Source organism: Balaenoptera physalus (assembly GCF_965194825.1).
Source record: "Balaenoptera physalus genome assembly, chromosome: 21".
NCBI lineage: Eukaryota > Metazoa > Chordata > Mammalia > Artiodactyla > Balaenopteridae > Balaenoptera > Balaenoptera physalus.
This window is the reverse complement of record NC_138902.1, coordinates 13344992-13357665: the sequence shown is the minus strand read 5'-3', so window position 1 is coordinate 13357665 and position 12674 is coordinate 13344992. Positions and strand designations below refer to the sequence as shown.

General features: G+C 34.2%; 1 protein-coding gene across 2 annotated transcripts in view; it reads right to left on the bottom strand.

Moving 5' to 3' along the window:
- Positions 1-12674, bottom strand: part of ADAM9 (ADAM metallopeptidase domain 9) — a 101101-nt gene that overhangs the window by 26840 nt on the left and 61587 nt on the right. For both annotated transcript variants that reach the window (XM_082444151.1, XM_082444152.1), the window contains 2 exons: positions 11818-11923; positions 4773-4956 (listed from right to left, as the gene is read on the bottom strand). In XM_082444151.1, the coding sequence (XP_082300277.1) occupies positions 4773-4956; positions 11818-11923 (290 nt within the window). The remainder of the gene's footprint in view (positions 1-4772; positions 4957-11817; positions 11924-12674) is intronic.

The following is a 12674-nucleotide window of genomic DNA, read 5'->3' as shown; positions in this document are numbered from 1 at the left end:
ATAGACTGTTATAGTTATAAAATATTTTATGTAAGCCTCATGGTAACCACAAAGGGAAAAAACTTAAACACAAAAGATAAAGAGAAAGGAATTAAAACATGTACTACAAAAAAAAATCACAAAAGAAGACAGAGAGTGGCAAAAGAACTAAAAAACAGTCAACAAACACTTAACAAACTGACAGTCAGTAGGTCTTTACCTATCAATAATTAAATACTTTAAACATAAATGAACTAAATTCCCATATCAAAAGACACAAAGTGGCTGAATGGATTAAAAAACCAAGATCTAACAATATGTTGCCAACAAGAGGCTCACTTTCGCTTTAAGGACGTACATAGGTTGAAAGTAAAGAGATGGAAAAAGATATTCTATGCAAATGGTAACCAAAAGAAAGCAGAAGTAGCTACACTTATATCACATATAATAGACTTTCAGTCAAAATCAATCACAAGAGACAAAGAAGGTCACTACGTAGTGATAAAGGGGTCAATTCATCAAGAGGGTATAACAATTATAAGTATATATACACCCTACATTGGAGCATCTAATATTTAATGCAAATAAGAACAGAACTAAAGGGAGAAATAGACAACAATACAATAATAGTATAGGGGACTTCAGTTTCAATATTGGATGGATGACCCAGACAGAAATGTAATAAGGAAACAGACCTGAAGAACACTACAGACCAAAACGGACCAAAAGACATAGACAAAACAATCCATGCAACAGCAGCAGAATACATATTTGGTATGTATTCTGTACATACATATTCTGTATGTATCCATTCCACAGGATAAATCATATGCTGGGCCACAGAGCAAGACTTAAGAAGATCAAAATCCCATCTGGTCTCTATCTTGACCACAGTGGTATAATTAGAAATCAGTAACAGAAAGAAAACTGGAAAATTCACAAAAATATGGAAATTAAACAACACATTCCCGAACAACCAATCCTGCCATTTGCAACAACATGGATGGACCTTCAGGGCATTCAGACTAAGAGAAATAAGTCTGATAGAGAAAGAAAAATACCATATGATCTCACTTATATGTGGAATCTTTTAAAAAGCTGAACTCAGAAACAGAGAGTGGAAGGGTGGTTGCCAGGGGCCAGGGAAGGGGAGAAATGGGGAGACACTGGTCAAAGGGTACAAACTTCCAGTTATAAGATGAACAAGTCCTGAGGATCTAATATTCAGCATGGTGATTATAGTGAACAATACTGTATTATATACTTGAAAGTTGGTAATAAGAGAATAAATTTTAAACGTTCTCACCACAAAAAAAGTTCTATTTATGAGGTGATAGATGTGTTAACTAACCTTATCGTGGTAATTATTTCACAATATATATGTGTATCAAATCATCACATTGTATACCTTAAACTTACACAATGTTATATATTGATTGTATCTCAATAAAGCTGGGCTTGGCGGGGGTGGGCGGAGAGGGGACCAACAAGGGAGAAGCAGAAATGAAAGATACAGGAAAAGAACCACAGGGACATTATCTCAGATTCTGGGTTCCAGAGCTCTTTATTTGATTCTGTGGTTTGAATCAGTAAATTTCCTGCTATGCTTTAATTCAGTCTTAGCTCAGTTTCTGTGAGATTTAAGAGTACTGACTATAATCCACAGAGTAAAATTTCATAAATTAAAAAAGCATAAGTATACAGCTTCAGAAATATAAAAGTATATTCACCAGCACACAGAATCCAGGAATAAATCTACATTACCAGTATTTGCTCCTGGAATGTAAAGACAATTTATAAAGACAATTTAATGTCGAGGAATTTATCAATATAACCCAGCACATTAATAAGTCAAAGGAAAATATGTAGTGATTATTTAAATAGCCGTTGAAAAAACTACTTATAAAATTTTTAATCTATTTGTTCTTTTATTCTTACTAATCACAACTAAAACGATTCTCCATTAAATGAAAAATACTACCTACCCCAAGCCAATAGCCAAAATCATATATAACCTTGGAAGGCTAGATGCATTCCCAGTCAAGTTAGGGAGAAGACAAAGAAGTACACTATTATCATTAGTATTTAAAATTATCCTGAAAGCTCTACCATTGCAATTACATAAGAAAATAAATCCAAATTGTAAGTATCAGAAAGGAAATCAACTTTCTATCATTTACAGATGATTGTTTACCTAGAAAATTTTAATACAATCAACAATAAAAATATGTGACACTAAGTATATGGCTGGTAACAAAATAAATATATACAAGTGAATATATTTTTCTGAATATCAATAATAGCCAGTAAAAATATAAACAAACCAGTCTCTCTTATCAATAAACACCAATTAGAAAATGTAACATAACAACTTAGAAAACATAATAAGAGGCTATTCATAATAACAATAAAAATATAAAATACCTAGGAATAAAACTAACAAAAAATAAAAAGGACCTTTATAACTAAATCTTTAAAATAAGACCCTCCAGAAAATCGAGAGACATACCATGTTCTTCTATGGGAAGACTGAATAATGTAAAGATGTCACTTTTCCCCATTACAAATTCATAAATTTGATTTGATCCCAACTAAAATTCCAAAGAGCTTTTATTTAAAAACTTTTTTTTGCACCTTGACAAAATGATCTCAAGTTCATCTGGAATAATAAATGAATATTAATAGCCAAGAAAATTAGGAAAAAAGAATGATGGGGCATTTGTATGACCAGATGATAAAAATATAAAACTGACAAAAACTAAAAGAAGGCAATACTGACACATGAGTAGTCAGACCAGTCAGTGGACATTAAGAGAAAAAGCAGAAATCAAGCCCAAGCGTATGTAAAAATTTAATAAGTAATTTAAATAAGATTTCAAATTAAAAGAGAGATTATAATTGAGGTGAAGGCAAATAACAAACCATTCTGAAAAAAAGCAACATTAGAAATCAGCATATAGTCATCATCTCTGAATGAATAAAAGGAAAAAGGAAAAAGGAAAAAAAGAAGAATGCCAACCTCATACTATACACTCCATATTCCCCTGGATTAAAGAGTTAAGTATTAAAAAAAAATTAAAAATCTACTAGAAAATAATGCTCTGAAACTATACTAAGAAAGTCTTGTAAAACATATAAGTAAAGTTGGAAACCATAAAGGAAAGGAATAATAGATTTGTTTACATAAAATTGTAAACATGGCAAAAAAATACTAAAAACAAAAGGAAGAGGCAAGTAATAACTGGGCAAACATATTACATGTATTACATGACATCTTATATGACATATGTTAAAGTTCTTTAAAATCAATAAGAAAAACACATCAATTTTTAAATGAACAAATAACATCGACAAGCAAATCACAAAAGAAGGAATAAATATATGGAGACAAAAAAATTCAACATCACTAATAATCGAGAAAGAGTAAAAAGAAAATTACCAAATGAAAGTTTAAAAACAATAGCACCTAATCCTGACTAGGATATAGAGAGTTAAAACATTTATTATTGAAAACTGCTTAGAAGATAAACTAATAAATACTTTTCTAAAGAGAAATTTGGCAAAACTATATCTAAAACCTTAAAAGTACACACCCCCTTATAGTAATTTAACCTCAGAAAATAATTAGGATTTTGTGAAATTTTTTAGAAAGCCATTTACCTCAGCATTGTTTATAGTACCTGCAGCAGTTGAGTTTACGGCGTGGCAAGGGCAGGCACAAGAATACCAGGGTCTTTTTGGTAAGAAGTGAGGGGCAACAGAATTGGAACTGAAAACTTGGTAGAAACTGAGGTAACTTGTGGGTCCCTCTGTCTTTTTCATTTGTCCCATAATCAATTGATTGTGTTCGCTCTCTCCTCCTCTATTCTCCCATGAGTTGGTTTCTTCAACTTGTTCAACAATCCTGCTCTCTCCGTCTCTTGTATATAGCTTAAGCTCGCCATAACCCTTCTAGCCCTCCTCCTACATCATGCTATCTCTCAAAGAATTCGTAGTTGCAGCACTACTCTTAACTACCTTTCTTTACTTATATATTCCCCCCCAAAAAAGGAATTAGGCCTAGCTCCTGTCATCCGGGACCGCTGGTAGTAAGTCAGCAGCTAACTCTTGGCTCACACTGGATCCAAACAGCTGTGGCCAGGGTAGCAGGATGCATGGGCAGGACAAGCGTTATGACATTTCTAGTACAAAGACACGGATGCATGCACACACACACACACACACACACGCACACTCACACAAAATCCTGGAAATCCCAGTAATAGCAGCCTGGCTAATAAATTATAGCACATTGATGGGGAGGCGGGGATATACCCAGTATATTACAACATAGAAAACACAGGTTATAATATATGACCCCAATGAAGAAATCGGGATAATAGAATTATAGCTGTTCTTTTTTTTTTTTTAATGGATGCAGAAGTTTCTTTAATGAAATTGTGGAAATTATCCAATGAGATGCAGATAATGAATACTCTAATCTAAGCAGATCCAGTGACCATGATGAAAACTGATCATTTCTGAAGTTAAAAAAAGCATTACATGAAACTAACACAGCATTGTAAATCAACTATACTGCAATAAAATTTTTTTTAAAAAAACAAAGCATTATATGGCTATAAATCATCAGGAGGTATAGCTGTTCTTATTTTTATTCTTGGTAGCTTTCTATTTTCCCAAATCCCTACAATAAACAGAGATTTCTTTTATACCCAGTAAAGAACCACTGGCTTTATATAATGATTTTTTTCATTTTTAAAATTTTACTTTGTTTTAGAAAACATAATGATTACCTTTCCAACGCCACATCTGGTGCCTTCATTCACCATGCCAGGATCGGGAACATCTGACCCAAGCTGGAAATCCACACCCCAACACTTGGTGCCTCTCCCAGGAGTCTGAATAATAGCAGGCACAATTCCAAATACAGGCATTTCTTGTACATTCTCACACTGAAGCTTTCCACACAAAGCATTCCTGGAAAGATAGAGAAATAACGCAAACTACAATGCATCCAGTGTAGATACAAAAGAAAAATTATATATTTTTAGTATATAGGCAGGGAGTATATTGCTGTTTAGCTAAAGGGAATCTCAACAGAAAACGTGTGTGAAAGCAACAGAGATCAAAGTAGCTCTCTTTAAATATGGCAGAGAACAGGTAAGTGGATGCAAAGATGCAAATTAGTAGGGTACCACTCACTGCGGTGGCTTCTTTTGCTGCGGAGCACGGGCTCTAGGAGCACGGGCTTCAGTAGTTGTGGCACGCGGGCTCAGCAGTTGTGGCGCACGGGCTTAGTTGCTCCACGGCATGTGGGATCTTCCCGGACCAGGGCTCGAACCCGTGTCCCCTGCATTAGCAGGCAGATTCTTAACCACTGTGCCATGAGGGAAGTCCTAATTGATTGTCTTTTGATCCAAGCACCTACCCTATTCTTAAATCTTCCCTATGCTATCACTGCCAAGTCATTATAGGATATTGTTTTCCAATTCCTCTAATTCATCACCTCCTGAATATTCTCATACCAGCTATCATATCTTTTACTTCTTGAGTTAAAATCTTTCTCCCTATAACTTTTCCTCATTGGTCCCAGATCTTCGACAGGAGACCACACAGATAATGTCTTTTCTTTCCTCCACATGGCAGCTTTTTAGGACAATTATCACGTAGGTCCTAATTACTTACTTCACAGGACAATAGTCTACAATCATTTCTCATGCAATAAGGAAGCTCTCCTCTAAATATGTTCTAGTTTGTCGCCCTCCCTCTTGAAGCACAGTGCTCGGAGTAAAACATGAAATTTCCGCTACAGCCTGACAAGCAAAGAACAAGGTGAACTGTCATTTCCTTTATTCTAGATACTGTACTTCTATGAAGCCCAGGATGACAGTAGCTCTTATGGTAACTACATTACATTATTGATGTCCTTGAATTTATCCTCAGCTAACACCCTTATTTACTTTTCACACATGCTGCTATTAAGCCATCTCTTCCTTCCATCCTTCACTTAAGAGTTAGTTATTTTGTCTCATCTTTACATTTATTCTTATGTCACCATTTATTCACGAGGTAACCTGAGTAAAGTGCTTAAACTTTCTTAAGTTCAGTTTCTTCATCTGAAAAACAAGAGCTGAATAATGATGCCTATCTCACATAATTAGTTGAAATTAGATATGAAAACCTCTAAAACCAAGCATAGAAGAAAGAAGATCTCAGTTAGCATCTACTGGAACCTACCAAAATTCATGCTGCTATGATATACTTAATGTCTCATGTATAGTCTTAGTGACATATTAAGAAGTAAAAGGAAAATACTCTTAACATATTAAAAGAAAACTGTCACAAATCATTAAAAGGATAGTCACTTCAACAGAAAAAAATTAGCAAAGATGCAAATAGGCAATTCACAAAATAAGAAATGCAAACAGCCAACAAAGCTAAGAGATGCTCATTGTTATAGTAATAAAAATTATATTGCAAGCACCAATAGAATAACTGCTTCAGGCAAGGATCATCAATGCACGCTTAAACCATGAGGTGAAACACTGGTGGGGAACTGGATATTTATGCGATACAAAATCATCACTCCACATATTACTTGATAGTTGCAGTGGCAAAGACCTAACTTTACAAGAGCAAGATCTGGTCATTGCCACTTAGTAACAGTAATAATAAGACAATCCAGAATTATGTGCCTCCTTGACATCATCTACCACTTACGAAGTATTCAAATACTTATGAAGTATTCAAAATGTTTAACCTGAATCTAATTAAGACTTTAGATTTAACTTCTGATGTATAGAAAATTCAAGGAATAAAGACACAAGTTAAGCAATGTTGAGAAGAAACTACCAAACAAATCCAGAACATGGGCCACCCTAAAAGACCACTGGCCCAGTCATTTCCTCAGGTCACTGTCATTGAAAAGAAAAAAATAAATAAACTGAAGAAGAATATTTTAGATTAAAAGTGACTTAAGTGGGGCTTCCCTGGTGGCACAGTGGTTAAGAATCTGCCTGCCAATGCAGGGAACACAGGTTCGAGCCCTGGTCCGGGAAGATCCCACATGCTGCTGAGCAACTAAGTTGGTGCATCACAACTACTCAGCCTGCGCTCTAGAGCCCGCAAGCCACAACTACTGAGCCCATGTGCCTAGAGCCCGTGCTCCCCAACAAGAGAAGCCACCTCAAAAAAAAAAAAAAAAAAAAGAGAAGCCACCTCAATGAGAAGCCCGCACACCGCAACAAAGAGTAGCCCTGGCTCACCGCAACTAGAGAAAGCCTGCTCACAGCAACGAAGACCCAACGCAGCCAAAAATAAAATTAATTAATTTTTTTTTAAAAAGTGCCTTAAGTGACATGACAACTAAATTCAATGTGTGAACCTTGGTGAGTCCTGATGTGGAAAAAAAAAACAGCTATGAAAGACAATTTGAGGACATGGACAATTGGAGAAATGTAAATATTGACCAGGGATTACATGACATTAGGAAACTCTTAATTTTGTTAGGTATGATAACAGTATTGAGAACGGGCTTATATGTTGGAGATGAATACTCAAGAATTTAGGAGTGACGCATCATAGTGCTGATAATTTACTTAAAAATGGTTCAGCAAAATCTAGACAAGGTAAATATGATAAAACATTAACAATGTTTTAATCTAGGATATATGTGTGTTCATCATACTATTCTTTCTACTTCTCTGTGTATTTAAAACTTTTCATTTAAAAAGTTTAACAAACTATTGAGTGTTAAGAATGGCTCAAGGATGTATTTGTACAATACAACATGGGGAATATAGCCAATATTTTGTAATAAATGTAAATGGAAAGGAACCCTTAAAAATTGTATAAAAATATAAAAAGTGTAAATAAATAAATAGTTTAAAAAGACGACACCATCTATGTTCTGAAAGAGAGGACAGCTCTTTTGGTGAAATGGAACAAGACAATGTGCACAGCAGGGGGTGGGAGTCGGGTGGGAACCAGGAGTGTATATGTGCATAATGAACTCTGGAAAGGCAGACAAGAGGCTCAAAGACACACTTGAAGAGCAGGGTGGGAAGAGGGAAAAAGAGAGTAAGAGTAGAAAACACATTTTCTCTATATCCCTTTAAACATTTTTGAAAAACAACAACAAGAAATTAAATAAGTATTTACAAATTCATTCAAAGCAAGAATGAAATATCTATTTGATGTAACAAATTGGAAAAGTATTTCTTAAGACAATACTCTGACATTGATGAGGGGGTAGTGGAAGTATAAATCAGTCAAACGTTTTGAAGACCAATTTAGAAGCATCCATGAAGAGCCTTTAAAACTATCTTCCATTTTCTTTTGAGAAAAACCTACTAAAGAAACAATCAGAGACATAAATACTTAAACTGTATTTATCACAGCCTTTTTCAAAAAAACTAATTACTGGAAACAACTTACATTTCTAACATAAGGAAATGGTTAAAAGAAGCTGGGTATATCCTATAAATGCCCTTAATAGAGTGGAAAGTAAATACATCAACTTATAAAACAGTATAAATCATACTATGCAATTTTGTTTATACACACAGATGTGGGTCTCTGAGTACACATATGCATATATATACATGTGTATGATACATATTTATATGCTTATGAATACACATGAGAAGGAAATAACAATAAAAATTTAACAGTATCTCTGGATGACAGGACCATATGTGACCAGTTTCTTGAGACTTTTCTAGATTTTATGCATTTTCTATGATGGGGATGATTATAAAGAGGGTGATGATGATGATGATGGTAAGTCCTACAATGAACCAGGTACTCTTCTTAGTATTAACATCCACCAACTCATTCAGTCTTTAAAACAACACTTAGAAATAGGTACAATTATTATTCCCATTTTACAGAAGAGAAAAATGAAGTATGTAAGCGAAGTAACTTGTCCAAAGTCTCAGAGATCTTAAGTGGTTAAAGCAGTATTCAAACCCAGAGTCTAACTTCAAATGTGTATTCCTAATGACTATATTACATTATCCTTATATTACTATTATAAAATGCTTTTCAAATCAGCTACCCAGTAATTTAAGTTTTGTAAATGTAGTTGCTATATTTTCATTAAGATATTCATAAAAGTATGGAAACGGGACCAGGCTAAGGACAAGGATAAGGCATATGTAGCAAGCCCCTTCCAGGTCTGCATCAATCCACTTATCCCAAGGTTTAGCTCAGCTCATTCAATTAGTTACACTAATTCCACCCATTAGATATATCATCTGTTCCTTCATTCATTCAACAAACAGTTAATAGGCACTTACTATGACAATGTGCCAGGCACTATGTTAAACACAGAATGGACTTTACAGTGTAGTGACAAGGGTGGTGACCAGATGGTCACTTAAACAAATGAGATGTTTTATGAGACAAATACTACAAAAAAAAATTCCGAAGTATTAAATTTGGTAGCAATGAAAGGATCAGTTCTTCCAGAAGACATAACAATCCTAAATGTGTATGCACCTAATAACATAAGCACTGAAGAACACACTTCAAAACACATACAGCAAAAATTTATAGGACTAAAAGAAATAGACAACGTCATAATCACAGCTGGGGACTTTAACACACCTCTCTCAGAAACTGAAGGGTAAACAGATAAACACACACACACCCAAAATATACAAGATTTGAACAAGACCATTAATTAACTTGACATTTGTAGAATAATATATCCAACAACTGCAAGATACACTTTTCTTTTTAATTGAACATGGAACATTCACCAAAATAGACCATATGCTGGACACTAATTCCCATCTCAATAAATTGAAAAGAACTGAAATCATAGAGAGTATGTTCTCAATGGAATTAAACTAGAAATCAAAAACAATCAGATAACCAGAATATTCCCAAATATTTGGAAATTAGCAATACACTTTTAATAACACATGAGTCAAAGGAGAAATCACAGTGTAACTTAGAAAATATTATGAACTGAACAGTAAGGAAAATACAACACATCAAATTCAATGAAAGAGAAACACAATTTTTTAACCAGTTCATCCTTCCTTCAACTTTCAAATTGCTACTTTTCTCATTTTGATTTAGCCTAATTATGTTAGCCAAGATGGGTCCAATTCCTCCAAGTGCAGGACAGAGCCCTCCTTGGTCTTTTCTAAACACCATAAAAGAATCTTGAAAATGCTGTGCCTATAACTGGTTTTGTATCTGACCTTCCCTTTATCTGGAAAATTACCTATTACACTATCTATTGGACTGGCCAAAAAGTTCATTCGGTCAGTGAATATGTTGTTCAATAAAGTTCTTCGTGAAAATTTAAAATGTGTCTTTTAGTTTTACTTAAAACCGAACGAACTTCTTGGCCGACCCAATATCTTTTCTAAGGCAGTATCGTTTTTAAGTGATTATTCTTGCTAAGGCAATGGTTTGGACATAACCTTCCTGTGCAATTTAAATATACTAAAAATTTATTAAGAATAATAGTTTGACTTCCCCAGAAAAAGAGTGCTATATAAATGCAAGAGAACTTATATCTACAACTAGTTTTGAGACTGTACAAGGTAGTCAAAACAAGTTATGTTCATACCCTCTTTTGAAATACTTTCTTGTTTTTCTAACTTCCTTCAACCTACTCTGTTTTATATATCAAGAAAGGTATATTCTAAATATTCTGTGAAATATACTTTATGTGGATAACTAATTTGTAAAGAATTAGAACAACATAATTTGGCTAACATTAAAAAAATAAAAGCACACAGCATTAAGAACATCTATAAGAGGGACATCTGACCCTGTTAAGGAAGTTGAGGAAGTCTTTCTTAGAGAAGTTATACTTAAAATGGCAGAGAGGAGAGCATGCCAGGCAGAAGGAACAGCACGTGCCAAGGCCCTGTGGCAGAGGACGACTTGTAGACCAGTAGAGCTGAAGTATTTCACATTTAATGGCTCAGTAGAGAAAGATGAGCCTACAAATAAATACATTAAAGGAGCACCCGGAAACAGAAAAAAATACTAGAAGAACATTCTACACAAAAGCCAAGGAAAGGGGTGTCTTCAAGGAGAAAATGGTCAACATAGTTGAATGCTACTGAGAGGTCCAGAAGCATGAAGACCTAAAGATGTCTGTTGGATTTCGGAACACGGAGGTCACGGTTGTTATTTCTTCTTAGTAAGCACTGTTTTACCTCAGTTGCTTAGCCTAATTGGCAGAGTAGAAGGTGAAGTGAGTAGAAGAGAAGCACAGTATTATAGAATAATTCCAATTATGCAAAATGTTAGTGTGTGTATGTATAGTGCACAGAAACAACAAAAAAAGGGAAGACATACACTGAAATTAGTGAATACATACAGACAGAGATTATGGATGACTTTTGTTTATATTTTTGTAATAATACTAATTTTTTTACAATGTGCAAATGTTATAGAAACAAAAGAGGCTTTTTATTTGTCACTTTCAAATTATATGGAGCCAGAAGAAAATGATGAAGTCCAGAATTAATTCTGCAGATACCTTTACGTATGGATTTAGCAGCATAATCTTTTAATGAAAGGAAGAGGGAGAAGAGTGTTTATTTGGGCTTCTTATTGTAGAACAGGATAAACAAAAGTAACATTCTAAAAATCATTATATTTTTAGACAGATAATGTCAAAAGGTATGAATAATTTTACCCTTCCTATTCAGAATCTCTCTGAAGTCATGTGTTACAAAATTCTAAGTTTGAAAAGTTAGATGTTTAAGGGGGAGACAGTCGGCAGTCACAAGGAGCTGTAAAAGATACTAAAGATGACTGATCTTACAGTCTTTCATATTCTTTTATACTCTTGCCTCCACTTACCCAGTGGCACACTTCTTGTATTCATTGCCAGAGAAACCACAATTGCCAAATCTGTCACCTTTGGAATTCACATCAATGAAACAATCCCTTGGAGCAGCCTTGGCTTCTGTAACATCAAAAAAATTTTTTTTCTACACCTGAAACTAACATAACATTGTAAATCAACTATACTCCAATAAAATCAAAATTTTAGAAAAAATTTTTTTAAGTTATGGCAATCTGATTCAGAAATAAAAGTATTCCCTACGACAGTCCACACGCCTGGATAAACTGCCTCAACACCTCTGAAAAGGTTTCAGGACCTACAGATAAAACATTTTGTTCCACATTTTATAATTAACAACAAAATGTGAAAATAAAGCTTAGATGGTACTTAAAAGTTAGCCTAGACTCGAGCACTCAAGTCCTCTAAGAAGTGTCATTAAACAAGATGAAATTATTAACCATGATGAAATTAAAAACCATGCACAGCATGGTAGCACTTTCAGCATATTAATTCTCATTGCTCTCAAACACAGGTCTACTGTACCCCTGGTTAGATCAGCCTGGGAGGGCTGGTGAAAACACTTCCAGGTATTATTTTTTTTAACTTACCATATATGGATGCTTACTTTAGGTATTAATTACATTGAAAAACAGCCATGACAGCTAATAAAGTATCAATCCATTCTTGTTTTCTTATATTTTATATATGTACCACTTAATGTTTGATTTTTCCACTTAATTATATATTCCTAAAAATATTTTATTTGGAAATATTTTGAAGCCATTTTGGCAGTACATTCTATCTAATAATGGAAATTCATGTGTCTGTCTTACACACCTGATACTACGTTGTTCAGTTTACAAGAAAATGG